General features: G+C 37.7%; 1 protein-coding gene across 1 annotated transcript in view; it reads left to right on the forward strand.

The window, feature by feature from the left end:
* Positions 1 to 16150, forward strand: part of EPRS1 (glutamyl-prolyl-tRNA synthetase 1) — a 63319-nt gene that overhangs the window by 34238 nt on the left and 12931 nt on the right. The window contains exons 18-25 of the mRNA XM_055419881.2: positions 27 to 383; positions 6706 to 6939; positions 10803 to 11065; positions 12971 to 13022; positions 13489 to 13698; positions 14143 to 14215; positions 15458 to 15537; positions 15772 to 15873. Of these exons, the coding sequence (XP_055275856.2) occupies positions 27 to 383; positions 6706 to 6939; positions 10803 to 11065; positions 12971 to 13022; positions 13489 to 13698; positions 14143 to 14215; positions 15458 to 15537; positions 15772 to 15873 (1371 nt within the window). The remainder of the gene's footprint in view (positions 1 to 26; positions 384 to 6705; positions 6940 to 10802; positions 11066 to 12970; positions 13023 to 13488; positions 13699 to 14142; positions 14216 to 15457; positions 15538 to 15771; positions 15874 to 16150) is intronic.

Consider the following 16150-nt stretch of genomic DNA (forward strand, 5'->3'; position numbering starts at 1 on the left):
TTGTTTTTGGTTTTCTGTGTCTGTAGGCATCTGCACCTCTCAAGACAAGATCGGCTCCTTCTTTGAATACTTGTGCTACGTCTGAGGATTCCTTGGTCCTTTACAACAGAGTTGCTGCCCAAGGGGACGTGGTTCGTGAATTAAAAGCCAAGAAAGCCACAAAGGAAGATATAGATACAGCTGTAAAACAGCTTTTGGCTTTGAAAGCTGAATATAAGGAGAAAACTGGTCAGGAATATAAGCCTGGAAATCCTCCCGCTGCAGTAGGACAGAATATTTCTTCTAAATCATTATCAAATATTCTGGAAAGTAAATCTCTGTATGATGAAGTTGCTGCGCAAGGAGAAGTGGTCCGTAAACTGAAAGCCGAGAAAGCTCCTAAGGTCAGTATCCTGGAAGGAATTTAGAAACATTGTTGGTAACCTTATGAGGTCCAGCAATCTGGCCAGTCCCATTTTCTCATAAGACGTATTGTCTAAATATAGACTGTCCGATTCAGTATTTTGATGTAACAGTCAGCGTTTACTGATGCCTGCTTGTGCCAGGCTCTGGAAATACTGATGAGACACAGCTGACCATCTAGAGGAGGAGCGGGGCTGAGGAAGAACGGTACACAGACTGTAATCCTGGGAGGTATATGTAAATTGCTCTCAGAAGTGTCTGTGGCTGTAAGTGGCAGGAAAGGAAGAAACAGAATATTGAAACCAGTCCTGAAGTAGAAGCCGCCCTTTAAGGTGAATGACTTTCAGAGGAGGTACTCTTTAGTCTAGGTCTGTGGTTCTCAAGCTTTATTGTACATCAGAATTATTGGAGAGCTCGCTCAAACACAGATTGCTGGGCTCCACCTCTTGAGTGTCAGCTCCAGTAAGTCCAGAGCGTGCAGAGGTTATACATTTGTAGAAAGTTGTCTAGGTGATATTGATGCTGCTGCCCTGGAACTGGACATAGAAGATAGCACAAGCAAAAGTTCAGGGTGCATGCAGGGAATAAGGAATTGTCAGTGACTATTTCAGATTTTTTTGTAGGGGAGCCCTCAAGTGATACCACATTTTGACTGAAGTATACATTTCATTGGGCTTCCCTGCTGGCTTAGTAGTTAAGAATCCACCTGCTGATGCAGGAGACTTGAATTCGATCCCTGGGTCAGGAAGGTCCCCTGGAGAAGAAAATTGCAACCCATTCCAGTATTCTTGCCTGGGAAATCCCATGGACAAAGGAGCCTGGCAGGCTATAGTCTGGACTTGGAAAAGAGTTGGACACCACTGAGCGACTAAACAACAGCAATACATTTCATTTCATTTCAATAATATCTTTAGGCAAAACGTTTAGCCAAGTGGATGGTAGCACTGATTTTGGAACAGGATTGCTTGCTCAAAATAAGAGACAAAAGGAATGGCATCTGTGACAGAAAAATCATGTTTAATGATCAGGATATGTAGTTTCTATACTCAGAAAGTAATGAGATCTAAAATATCAAATTAATAGTACTGTAACTGGATAAGCTACCAAACATTGTAGAATCTGGGGTGTGGCATGGACATGGAGAGGTGCGATGAACCACTGGGCCTGACTTGCGTGACTGGAGATTTGTTCTAAAATGCTCCTGGGGATCTGTTGTCTCATCAGCGTCCTGGGCTTGGGTTGGAGAATGATTGAGTAATTTGCAATTGTAAATTCCTCACCTCATTAACGAGTTTTTCTGCCTCTGACTGGAGACCCTGTACCCTGAGTCTTTCATCTGTGGACCTTTGCCTTCTGGTGAGGAGAGAAAATGCTTTGGGGAGATCTTGGGGCTTTGCTCCAGCAGTTATTGTTGATATTTTCCTGTCTCTATCACTGTGAAGTATGAGAAAGCTTTTCTCTTTAGTTAGCCTGTTGAAGCTCTGCAGAGCTGTGATGCTCTAAAACAGCTTTGCTTCAAGGAGTGAAGGCTGGTAGGTGTATTGTTGGGGATATAAATCCTTGCTATTTCCTGTCCTGTGGTGAGGTTAGGAGCATTTTGTACTCTTTGTATATCTCATTTACTAAGCGCAGTCCCCTTTCTAGATGTAATTTGAGGGGAAGGACTTTGATCTTTAAACTCCTTTATTCTTAGTAGAATACATTGATATCCTGGGCTGATTTTTAGTCAGCTGCTTGTATGTGGGGTAGTAACAACAGCAGCAAGTATATTGGGTTGGCCAAAAAGTTCATTCGAGGTGGTCCATACCACCTGAACAAACTTTTTGGCCAACTCAATACTTAGAGTAGCAGCCAACTATGTCTCCCATCCTGTTGGGTTAATGGACCACATCCATTGAACAGCACTGTTATGAAAAGCCAACCTGTGGGTCAAAAAAGCACCTAAATTTCTTTGGAAATTGGGGAGGTACTTTGACTACATATTTTTTGATAATGTTAAGTGTGGTACTGCATTTTACTTCACTGTAGTTTGCATTTATTGAATGCCTACAGTGTACCATATCTGTTTCAAAATGTTCCGTTCCGTCGCTCAGTCGTGTCCGACTCTTTGCGACCCCGTGGACTGTAGCCTAACCAGGTTTCTCTGTCCATGGGATTCTCCAGGCAAGAATACTGGAGTGGGTTACCGTTTCCTTCTCCAGGGGATCTTCCCGACCCAGGGATCGAACCCGGGTCTCCCGCATTGGAGGCAGACACATTAACCTCTGAGCCACCTGGGAAGCCCATATATATATATATATATATATATATTTTTTTTTTTTTTTCTCTAAATGCTGAAAGTAGTAAATTGCTCTTTTTCCTAGAGAACCAACTTAATTACTGGGAATGGCAATGTTGTATAGACTCCATCTGGCAAGGCGCACTCTGCACTGATGCTGTTTTTGCATTTAATCCTCACAACAACCTTGTCCAATAATATTCAAATAATACTCGTTTTTTTTATTTGTTGGTTTTAGTAGCTAATGAGAAACTGCTTTCTGCAGTGAATGTGAACATAAAAGTAACTTCGTGAAATTTGTGAAGCCTATATTCCAAGTTTCTTCCAGTTAGAGGCTAGTGGCTGCTGCAAAATAGTTTGTGTACTTCTCATGTGTTCCAGCCAGCTGTGTTCTCATCCACTTTGTCCATTTTCAGTCGTTCTTTAATATCATACTCTCAGGGTTGTTTTTACTTCCTCAAATTCCCATCTTAAACCTTTACTGAAGGTTTTTCAGTAGGCTGTTTTCGTTCTCATTTATTCACATCAGCAATTATTTATTGAAAACTTTTTTTATCTGTGTTGGCACAGTAAGTTTAGAACAGTCTTTGTCCATTAAAGACTTAAAATCTAAAATGGATTAAAGATCTAAATGTAAGACCAGAAACTATAAAACTCCTAGAGGAGAACGTAGGCAAAACACTCTCCGACATAAATCACAGCAGGATCCTCCAAGACCCACCTCCCAGAATATTGGAAATAAAAGCAAAAATAAACAAATGGGACCTAATCAAAATCAAAAGCTTCTGCACAGCAAAGGAAACTCTAAGCAAGGTGAGAAGACAACCTTCAGAATGGGAGACAATAATAGCAAATGAAGCAACTGATAAAGGATTAATCTCCAAATTATACAAGCAGCTCCTGCAGCTTAATTCCAGAAAACTAAGTGACCCAATCAAAAAATGGGCCAAAGAACTAAACAGACATTTCTCCAAAGAAGACATAAAGATGGCTAATAAACACGTGAAAAAATGCTCAACATCCCTCATCATCAGAGAAATGCAAATCAAAACCACAATGAGATACCATTTCACACCAGTCAGAATGGCTGCTATCCAAAAGTCTACATGCAATAAGTGCTGGAGAGGGTGTGGAGAGAAGGGAACCCTCTTACACTGTTGGTGGGAATACAAACTAGTACAGCCACTATGGAGAACAGTGTGGAGATTCCTCAGAAAACTGGAAATAGAACTGCCATATGATCCAGCGATCGCACTCCTGGGCATACACACCGAGGAAACCAGAATTGAAAGAGACACATGTACTCCAATGTTCATTGCAGCACTGTTTATAATAGCCAGGACATGGAAGCAACCTAGATGTCCGTCTGCAGACGAATGGATAAGAAAGCTTTGGTACATATACACAATGGAGTATTTCTCAGCCATCAAAAAGAATGCATTTGAATCAGTTTTAATGAGGTGGATGAAATTGGAGCCAATTATACAGAGTGAAGTAAGCCAGAAAGAAGAACATCAATACCGTATATTAACGCATATATATGGAATTTAGAAAAATGGTAACCTGAACCCTGTATAAGAGACTGCAAAAGAGACATAGGCATTTAGAACAGTCTTTGGGACTCTGTGGGAGAGGGTGAAGGTGGAATGATTGGAGAGAACGGAATTGTAGCATGTATATTATCATAAGTGACCAGTCCAGGTTCGACGCATAAATTTTCCTCTGTTCATTTCTTTGCATTTGTGCTTTTTTAATAAAATTCTTTTTTAGAAATAAAAAAAAAAATAAAATAAAATTCTGAATGCATTTAAAAAAAAAAAAGACTTAAAATCTATTAACAAGTGCTTATTACATTCTGCTGTTGTGTAGTCGTGTACTGAATAGTATCATACAATTTTGCTTTGCAAATGTCTTTTAATGCAGAAAACTAAAATACTAAATTATTTTTTTCTCATTCTGTGAGACATATTCAAGTAACTAACACAGATCTCTTTTAAAAAAGCAGTTTTTGTGACATGTTAGCAGGATTAAAATTACCTTTTAAATTTAGATCACTGTCTCATATTTTCTGTAAGTGATAAATACTATAGTGCTTAAGATCAAGACTCTAGAACAGCGGTCCCCAACCTTTTTGGCACCAGGGACTGGTTTCATGGAAGAAAATTTTTCCTTGGACTAGGGGATGGGGGGATGGTTTCAGGATGATTCAAGCACATTTCATTTATTGTGCACTTCATTACATCAGTTCTACCTCAGATCATCAGGCATTAAATTCTGGAGTGTGGTGATCCCTGTGTCTAGAATAAACTCTAGATTAAAATTCTCGATCTACCACTTTTTGTGTAACTTTGGGTACAGTCCCTAATCTTTCTAAGCTTTTTTTTTAATAAAATGGATAAGGATTGTTTAGAGAATTAACTAAGATGGTCCATGAAAAGCGCTTAGCATCGTATCTGACACAGAGTAAATAGGCCATAAAATGATGGTGACTTATGTTTTATGCATCTAATTCTACTTCTCTCAAGAATCGTTGGTTACCTTCTAAATCATCAGAAAAGACTGCATACAAGTAGTATAATTTCACCGTTTTGAAAAATAACCTGAATAGATTATTTAGATATCTAGAATGTTCCATTTCCCAATTGGAGAGGATCTAGGTATATATAATTTTGCTCTTATAGAATATTTAATTCAATAATGAAGTGTTTTGCCCATACTAATTTTCTTGTTTGCCACACAAGGGTTTTTTCCCTTTGTGAAATGCGTGCCATCTGACTTCAAACTGTAGTCAACACTTGCATATAGTGTAAAATGGAACTTCTTTCAAATATGTGTCTTTTTGTAGAAATGGTTGCAGGGAAGTCCCTTAACTTTTTCTCTATATTCTTTCATTTAGCTGATGGAAGATTCTTTTTTTTTTCTTGATTCTTGTGTGTCTCATTAACTCTTTTTTCTTAGGATAAATTTTGCTTTGAAAACACTTTCAGTTCTAAGGACAGTACAAATAAAAGACAGGTCAGAAATACAAATCAGATAACCTGTTCTTTGCAGTTTCTCCTTTTACCTTTCTCTGTGATGCCTGGTGCAGCACTCTAACAGGCAGCAAAATTGTATCATAAACAGCTGGACAAGGAAATGTCATTTGCTATTTTGTTGATGCAAATTCTTTGAAGATATATGGGTTCCTTCTGCTTCTCTTTGACCCCATCTTAGCATTCTGTTTCTCTTGGGTTCTTCTTAGCTGTTTGGAGCATTGTTACAATGTAGCAGTAAAACTTGCATAAGCTAACTGGGAGGCACTTTTTCTCTGGTTAGATTGATGCTTCGACTCTCCAGTGGTAGAGTATATAGTATAAGTATGTAGTATAGTCTGTGGTTAGATGGTGTCTCTATCCAGCTTGGCCTGCGTTGATGACCTTTGCTGAAGTCACAAGGGTCTTTATTTGGGCTGTTTCATTCTTTTTCATCATAATTATGTTGACGTATCAGAGGCTGATATATATAAAGTGAATATCTAAAACCTCAACATAAACTCTCATTTCATTGTAAATTTTTAAGAGTGATGTAGATATTCTGTAGGTGAGCTCATACTGTGGGTTTTTTCTAATGGTATATTTAGTGTCTGTTTAATAAGGGCTGAAGAAAATAAGAATTTGTACTGGCAAATTCTGATTTTGTGAATTCTGACTCCACTATTTACAGACTTGGAAACTGACAATTTGGTCAGATGTTCTATACTTTGTCTGTTTACATATATGAAGTAGAAAGTTACAGTATTATATGTGTATGTACATTTATGCTTATTTTTATGATTTATATATAGATTTATGATACTTATATTTTTAAATTTAGTTTTGATGTGTTATTTTAGGCTTATAATTTGACTCCTTTGTGCTTGGGTTTCTTCTTGATGATTATTTGCAGGGATATTTTGGCAGTAATTAATGATTTTTAATACTAATTGAAGTTTTCAGAAATTTCAGAAAGCATTACATATTTATCTTTTTTTTCCTCTTTTCTCACAGGCTAAAGTAAATGAAGCTGTAGAATGCTTACTGTCCCTAAAATCTCAGTATAAAGAAAAAACCGGGAAGGAGTACGTTCCTGGTCAGCCCCCATCATCTCAAAGTTCAGATTCAAGTCCACCCAGAAGCTCTGAGTCTAGTGGTCCAGAAACACCTGAAGCCAAACTACTTTTTGACAAAGTAGCTTCTCAAGGAGAAGTAGTTCGAAAACTTAAAGCTGAAAAAGCTTCTAAGGTTGGTGTGGTATTAACGTTTGTGTGTTTTTGTTTTTTGCATTTCAGTCTGGAACACTTTCTGCCCATCAGATCTGGTTAACCTCTACTGTTAATGTCAGTTCTCAACTCTTTCATCTTGCCTTTTAGAGAATTGTTTGTTGGTCCTTTTCCCACCAGCTAGGGTTGACTGGACATGCTCATGGAGCTCTGCTGTTCTCTGACATAACACTTCAGTTCAGTCTATCAGTCGTGTCTGACTCTTTGCGACCCGATGGACTACAGCACGCAAGGCTTCCCTGTCTATCACTTAACTCCCGGAGTTTACCCAAACTCATATCTATTGAGTCGGTGATGCCATCCAACCATCTCATCTTATGCCATCCCCTTCTTCTCCTGCCTTCAGTCTTTCCCAGCATCAGGATCTTGTCCAGTGAGTCAGCTCTTCGCATCAGGTGGCCAAAGTATTGGAGTTTCAGCTTCAACATCAGTCCTTCCAGTGAACACCCAGGACTGATCTTCTTTAGGATAGACTGGTTGGATCTCCTTGCAGTCCAAGGGACTCTCAAGAGTCTTCTCCAACACCACAGTTCAAAAGCATCCATTCTTCAGCACTCAGGTTTCTTTATAGTCCAACTCTCACATCCATACATGACTACTGGAAAAACCATAGCCTTGACTAGATGGACTTTTGTTGGCAAAATAATGTGTCTGCTTTTTAAAATGATTTCTAGGTTGGTCATCGCTTTTATTTCAAGGAGCAAATACCTTTTAATTTCATGACTGCAGTCACTGTTTGCAGTGATTTTGGAGCCTGCAAAAATAAAGTTTGCCACTGTTTCCACTATTTCCGCATCTCATTTGCCATGAAATGATGGGACTGGATACCACGATCATAGTTTTCTGAATGTTGAGCTTTAAGCCAACTTTTCCCCCTCTCCTCTTTCATTTTCATCAAGAGGCTCTAATTCTTCTTCACTTTCTGCCATAAGGGTGGTGTCATCTGCATATCTGAGGTTATTGATATTTCTCCCAGCAGTCTTGATTTCAGCTTATGCTTCCTCCAGCCCAATGTTTCTCTTGATGTACTCTGCATATAAGTTAAATAAGCAGGGTGACAATATACAGCCTTGGCGTGCTCCTTTCCCAATTTGGAACCAGTCTGTTGTTCCATGTCCAGTTCTAAGTGTTGCTTCTTCTGCATACAGATTTCTCAGGAGGCAGGTCAGGTGGTTTGTTATTCCCATCTGTTTAAGAATTTTCCGCAGTTTGTTGTGATCCACACAGTCAAAGGCTTTGGTCGAGTCAATAAAGCAAAAGTAGATGTTTTTCTGGAACTCTCTCGCTTTTTTGATGATCCAACGGATGTTGGCAATTTGATCTCTGGTTCCTCTGCCTTTTCTAAATCCAGCTTGAACATCTGGAAGTTCACGGTTCACATACTGTTGAAGCCTGGCTTGGAGAATTTTCAGCATGACTTTACTAGCGTGTGAGATGAGTGCAATTGTGCGGTAGTTTGAGCATTCTTTGGCATTGCCTTTCTTTGGGATTGGAATGAAAACTGACCTTTTCCAGTCCTGTGGCCACTGCTGTTTTCCAGATTTGCTGGCATATTGAGTGTTGCACTCTCACAGCATCATCTTTCAGGATTAGAAATAGCTCAGTTGGAATTCCGTCACCTCCACTAGCTTTGTTCATAGTGATGCTTCCTAGGGCCCACTTGACTTCGCATTCCCGGATGTCTGGCTCTAGGTTAGTGATCACACCATCTTGGTTATCTGGGTCATGAAGATCTTTTTTGTATAGTTCTTCTGTGTATTCTTGCCACGTCTTCTTAATACCTTCTGCTTCTGTTAGGTCCATTCCATTTCTGTCCTTTATTGTGCCCATCTTTGCAGGAAATGGTCCGATGGTGTCTCTAATTTTCTTGAGATCTCTAGTCTTTCCCATTCTATTGTTTTCCTCTTTTTCTCTGCATTGATTGCTGAGGAAGGCTTTCTTATCTCTCCTTGCTCTTCTTTGGAACTCTGCATTCAAATGGGTATATCTTTCCTTTTCTCCTTTGTCTTTAGCTTCTCTTCTTTTCTCAGCTCTTTGTAAGGTCTCCTTAGACTACCATTTTGCCTTTTTGCATTTCTTTTTCTTGGGGATGGTCTTGATCACTACCTCCTGTACAATGTCATGAACCTCTGTCCATAGTCTTCAGGCACTCTATCAGATCTAATCTCTTGAATCTATCTGTCACTTCCACTGTATAGTTTGATTTAGGTCATACCTGAATAGTCTAGTGGTTTTCCCCACTTTCTTCAACTTAAGTCTGAATTTGGCAATAAGGAGTTCATGATCTGAGCCACAGTCAGCTCCTGGTCTTGTTTTTGCTGACTGTATAAAGTCTTTCCATCTTTGGCTGCACAGAGTGTAATCAGTCTAATTTCAGTATTGACCATCTGGTGATGTCCATGTGTGGAGTCTTCTCTTGTGTTGTTGGGAGAGGGTGTTTGGTCTGACCAGCGCCTTCTCTTGGCAAAACTCTTAGCCCTTGACCTGCTTGGTTTTGTTCCAAGGCCAAATTTACCTGTTATTTCAGGTAGCTCTTGACTTCCTACTTTTGCATTCCAGTCCAGAAGATGAAGAGGACATCTTTTTTGGGTGTTAGTTCTAGAAGGTCTTGTAGGTCTTCATAGAACTGTTCAGTCTCAGCTTCTTCAGCATTACTAGTCGACTTGGATTCAGCATTACAGGGCATTGACTTGGATTACTGTGATATGGAATGGTTTGCCTGTGAAATGAACAGAGATCCTTCTGTCGTTTTTGAGATTGCATCCAAGTACTGTATTTTGGACTCGTTTGTTGATTATGATGGTTACTGCATTTCTTCTAAGGGATTCTGGCCCACAGTCGTAGATATAATGGTCATTAGAGTTAATTCACCCATTCCAGTCCATTTTATTTCACTGATTCCTAAAATGTCAATGTTCACTCTTGCCATCTCCTGTTTGACCACTTCCAATTTACCTTGGTTCATGGACCTAACATTCCAGGTTCCTATGCAATATTGCTCTTTACAACATTAGACTTTACTTTCATCACCCGTCACATCCACAACTTAAACACAGTATCTTTTAATTATTGTCTATCTTGGCTGTAAGACTAGAGACCTGCACCTGTCAGTGCCTGGCATAGTGGAGACCCTGGATACGTACTCTTTGTGTGACTCATGCTTCTAAAGCTCTGTCAGTCTCAGATGGCAACTTTTACTTGGAACTTTTGGTGTAGTTTGTGCTTGTTGTATTATACTACAGGAGGAAGATTTTTTGGTACAAATTCACATCAGTGGAAAACAGTCGTTACATGTTTTGAAGTTAAACCAGTAATATAGAAACTTGATTACTGTCATTTTTATAATTGTGAAATGTTCAACTCATGTCATTTAGAGACTCTTATTAAATGGCAGAATACATGTTATATCTAGTGCTTTCTAGTAGAACTTTCTGAGATGATAGAAATGTCCTCTAACAGTTCTGTTCAGTGCCATAGTCACTAGCCTCTGGAACTGTTGAGCAGTTGAAATGGGGCTGTTGTGACTGAGGAACTGAATTTTAAGTTTTATTTACTTTACTTTAAATTTAAGTAGCTGCATGTGAGTAGCAACTATTCTTTAAAAAGAGCAATTATAGTATAATTTTTTAGTAACTTTTCCAGTTCTGTCCCTACTTATCATGTTTGTTTATTCATTTCAGTAGTTAGTATATTTAACATCCTCCACTGCTAGCCCATACCCCTCTGCCTTTGTGTTTTCAGATCTGCTTGTAAAGCATTGGACATCGGTGCTTAGATAGCGATTGGAATTAAATGCTCTCTTCTCTTTTTCCTCTTCTGTTAAAGGATCAAATAGATAGAGCCGTACAAGAACTCCTTCAGCTGAAAGCACAGTACAAGTCTCTGACAGGAGTAGACTATAAGCCTGTCTCGGCCACTGGGGCTGAGGAGAAAGATAAGAAAAAGAAAGAAAAAGAAAATAAATCTGAAAAGCAGAATAAGCCTCCGAAGCAAAATGACAGCCAAAAGAAAGACTCGTCTAAAAACCAAGAAAGTGCGCTGTCACCAAATGGAGCAGGGGAAGGACAGGGGCCTAAGAAGCAGACCAGGTAATAAAACGGAAACTTCAGTTGAAGTGAAGCAAAGCTTTAGATAAATTCAACTCTTACTTATTGAAAAAAAACTTCTTTTTGGTTGGTTTGACTCTCACATTAAATTGGAGAATGCTAAATGTATAATGTCAGCAAATAGCTTCTGTTCATTTTCTGTATATTTAAATGGTAACACATTCACTTGCTTGGTTCAAGAATCTTAGAATATAAAAACTTCAGTGAAGTCTCACTCCTATGCTTGTTTCCCATTTTCCCAGTTCCTCCTACCACCAAACACTGTTACTAGTTTCTTCTCTATCCATCAGGAGATTTTCATTTGCTTACACAAGTAAAAACAAATACACATATATGTATGTATTTTGGGAAAAGACCCTGATGCTGGGAAAGATTGAAGGCAAAAGGAGAAGGGGGCGACAGATGAGATAGTTGGGTAACGTCACTGACTCAATGAATATGAGTTTGAGCAAGCTCCGGGAGACAGTGGAGGACAGGAAAGCCTGGTATAATGTGATCTTTGGAATTGCAGAGTTGGCTATCCACAACTTAGCGACTGAACAGCAAAAATGTTACTTTTTTATCCTTTTCCTCCCTTTAACCCAACTGTTAACCTAACTATACATATTGTTTTGTATTTTAGCAGATTTTTCAAATGAAAATCTTTCGTGAGGACTAAATGAGAACTTCATTTGAAATAGGTTTTTAAAATGGTTGGTTAAATATGAAACAAACCTGGTTTAAAGATGACACCCACTGTGGAATAGACAGTGTTTCGATATTTCCAATCCATGTGAACAATAAGATTCCTCCATTATCCCCATCCCAAAATTAGAGTGAACTCTATGTGAGGTTTTCTCGAAGCTAAACCTGAACTAAGCTGATGTTAGCAGCTACTACTTAGAGATACTTCAGTGTTAAGATTTTTTTAGCTGAATTTCAAATCCTGCCTCTCGTCTCTCATGGCATACACAAAAGGTCTCCTTAAACAAGAGAATACAACTGTGACTTTTCTTGCGCAACAACTGGGTGATCAGAATTATAGAATAGTAGAGACGAGAACAGAACATTTTACCTTTACCTTCTGACTGCTTGTGAAAGGGCCAGACTTCATGTAGACAATTTGCTGAGATGTGTCAAAGTGAAAAATGGAGAATTCAGAGGTAAATACATTCAGCTTTTAAGCCAGTAAGCCAATAAACTCTAAAAAGATGGACCTTTTATAAGACATAACTATTGGGTAGACTTTCTGTGTGAATTTTAAGACTGCAGTTTGCTGAATAATTGTCAGTGTTTCAATAAAAAGATTATTGCCTAGGATAGTTTTTTATTGTAGACCTAATTTATTTTGGAAGAATCTATCTCTGTGACTTTTATTGACTGAATTTAAAAGAAAAACTTATAGAACATGTAAGGATATATACACACACATATACACATTTATGTATTGACATATGTATATACATATAGCCATTGTTTTTTTTACTATTTACAGGTTACTTACAGTGAGACACTGATGTTATTCTAATTGATCTGGATTGAGATTGGCAAAAACTTCTTTTTATTTTTTAGTGAGAATAAGTTCTGTCTTTACTACAAATTAGTAGTAATTTATAAAGAACTTAAAAGGTAACTTGTAAAGAACTTTGTAAAAGGAACGTCTGCATTAAAATCATAGCTTTTTGTTAGGCTTAGCTTTCCTAATTTTTGTGGACAGTATCACACTACCCTTTAAGAAATGACTGAACTATTTTCTAGAATAAAAATTTAGGGATGAATACAGAAGAGATACAAACATAGAAATAACTCATACTGAAGAAAAACAAGCCATTTTGAAGTTTCGGGGTTTATTTCTACTCAGCCTCAAAGCAGTTGCTGGATGAAGAGATTTATTTTTTATATCTACAGGTTGGGTCTTGAGGCCAGAAAAGAAGACAGTCTTGCAGATTGGTATTCTCAAGTGAGTATGGGCTCAGTTGATTTCTTTTAAATTCCTCAGCGGCTACTTACATTTAAATTCTAAAATCCAGATACAGAGTAATAATGTATAATGCCTTTAGTAATCCATAGTAGTCATGTAACATGTCAGTTTTCAAAGCATGCTCACAGAAAGTATTGAACCGAGAAATAGATCTATGAGATAGTCATTATTTTATTTTTGTTTTGTTTTTTGCTGAGGTGAAAGTATTAGTCCAAAGTAACAAAACGGTAAAACAGCAGAAGCAAGGTGAGAATTCAAGCCTTACGAATTTAGAGCACCCGTGTTTCTTAGAAGGATCTAGAAAGATCCATCTTACATGCACGTTAAGAGGATTCACTAGCAGGGAAAGCCTCCAGACTTGAAGCTTGACTGTCATACTCTTGGCACTTAAACTGTAATTTTGGTTCAATTTAGGCTTCACAGAATGTATTTTTCTTTTAAAAAGGTCATCACAAAGTCAGAAATGATTGAATACTATGATGTAAGTGGCTGCTATATCCTTCGTCCCTGGGCATATTCCATTTGGGAATCCATCAAGGACTTTTTTGATGCTGAGATCAAGAAACTCGGTGTTGAAAACTGCTATTTCCCCATGTTTGTGTCTCAAGGTGCATTAGAGAAAGAGAAGACTCATATTGCTGACTTTGCCCCTGAGGTAAATGAGCCCGCTTTATCTATTTTTATAGTTTTCTCTTATAAAGTCAGAAGTATATTTTCAGTTCACACTTGAATAGTAATTTAAAAGACAGGTTACAGCAGTCAACTTAGAGAAATGTAAAGCCATTAAAAAATTATATTTCTTTCATCAGTGTAAATCATGATTCTTTTTGTTAATTAATTAACCAGCTTTTGCCTTTCAGTAAAAATTATAAATATAGTATAAATTATAATTTATAAATTATAAAATATTATGATTTTATATTATAAAATATAATAAATTATAAAGACGGTAAATATCTTTTCTCACAGTGAACAGTAGTGATTATTTTAACTTGCTTAATTGATACAGCAAAACTTGAAATAGAAATTTGTCTACATCTGTGTTCTTTCTCTAAAGTGCTGTTTAAAAAATGTATGAAAAATGATTTTGTGTTGCTAGGTTGCTTGGGTGACAAGATCTGGCAAAACAGAGTTGGCAGAACCAATTGCCATTCGTCCTACCAGTGAAACAGGTGAGGTTGGGCCTTGGAACACAGGAGAAAAGCTCATTGAACATTAGAGACAGCTTCCAGAGTTGAGTTTCACCTTTTATTTTGTGATATTTATAATTCCTGTTGATGATACAAAGTTTAATGAATGTTGATAAAGATGAGTGCAGATTTGAGTGGCATAGAATTTTGTTCTCTGACAGTATGCTTTGTGGAGCTCTTTGTCATCCAGATAAAGTTTTTAAAAAAAAAAAAACACTTTTACCATTTTTAATTTCATGCTATAATTTTTCAGAACTTCCCATGGAGTTTTATTCTTGGAATTGATTATAAAATTGCAAACACTAGTGTTTTATGCCATATTGACTTGAAATTAGTCATTTTCATGTTACATTTATATAGGGTTTTTATAGGTTGATAAGTGATTTCATTTACACCTTGTATTAGTCTCACAATGGTGTAGTTAGGAAAGTAGAGATAGCTACTGTTATCTCCCTTTTGCAGGTTAAAGAAAAAAGCTCTCTGATGGGATAAATGATTTTCCTAAAGCTACACATAATAAATGGGAATACTGCTTGGAAAGTTCGAGCCTTTGGGCTTGTCAGTGTCTTCCAAAGTGGTTATCCATCTTTAGAGCTAGGGATTGTTTGTTCTTTATTTGATACTTTCAGTGATACTCTTAATAATGATGTATTATTAAAATTAAACACCAACTTTTTTTTTTCACATGGCAGATTGGCAGAGTTTTCTTTTTGTTTTACTAATTGTAGATAATCCTGAATAGGCTATGATAAGACAAGTGTCTTCACTTAAATTATCAGTTCATGGCAAGAGCTTTCAGACTCTGGGTAGACACAGCAGATAGATTTAATGTAAAGTCTGGTAGCTGCTGCATTTAGCAGGTTATTTAACTTTTGTAAGCTCAGCTTCCACATTTTCAGTATTGAGATGATATTTATTTCATGGGTTGAATGTGAGGATTGAACAGTGTAGTGAATGCAAAGAACTTGATATAGCACATAGTATATACTGTAAGATCTTCATTTAGTGTCTTTAGAAACAAAACACGGAGAAGTTGGCAAATTAAATGTAAATCTCATTGTGAAGAACATAAAATACAGTCAGGTTTTTCCTTGACTAATCCGTTTTATGAACTACAGTACCGTTCACAAATACAGCGCTTTAGTTCCTATTATGTTGCTGGTTTAACAGTAGCAGCCTTCAAGGGGAATGACTAACTGCCCGTGCTGCTCTGTGTCTTTTCAGTAATGTATCCTGCGTATGCGAAGTGGGTGCAGTCCCACAGAGACCTGCCCGTAAAGCTCAACCAGTGGTGCAGCGTGGTGGTAGGTGCACACCCATCTTACAGCTCTTCATTCTTCTTAGCCATTAAAAAAAAAACCCAAAAAAACCACATTTTTCCCCCCTTACTTTTATATTCAAAGGATTGGGAATATGAAAGCATTTTTGAAATATTGATATTTTGGATCACAATTAGGATTTCTGATTGTTTACCACATAAAGTTGTCACTAAAAATTGGAAAGCTCTAACGATCAAACTGTGTTCTTGCCTCTTCCAGCGTTGGGAGTTCAAGCACCCTCAGCCTTTCTTACGTACTCGTGAATTCCTCTGGCAGGAAGGGCACAGTGCCTTTGCTACATATGAAGAGGCAGCAGAAGAGGTATAAAAGTTGTGTTCCGTATTAATTCTGTTCTGATTCTTTGTCCAGACTGTGCAATCCCCCCCTCCCCCAGCTGTAAGTAATGCAGTGCCTTCTGCATAGTAATCATTCAATAAATTACTAAGTTGAAATTTGGTCTGATCTCGAAGTGACATTATAAGACAGCTTTCTGGTATAAATTGTTTTGTTCCTTAAAATTTACACATCACCTCTTAAAGTTAGAAACAGGTTAATTCAAATGTGTTAATGTCAGTTGCTCAGTCATGTCTGACTCTTT

The sequence above is a fragment of the Moschus berezovskii genome, chromosome 17 (assembly GCF_049115385.1).
Source record: "Moschus berezovskii isolate FMDL1 chromosome 17, NW_MosBer_1.0, whole genome shotgun sequence".
Classification (NCBI taxonomy): domain Eukaryota; kingdom Metazoa; phylum Chordata; class Mammalia; order Artiodactyla; family Moschidae; genus Moschus; species Moschus berezovskii.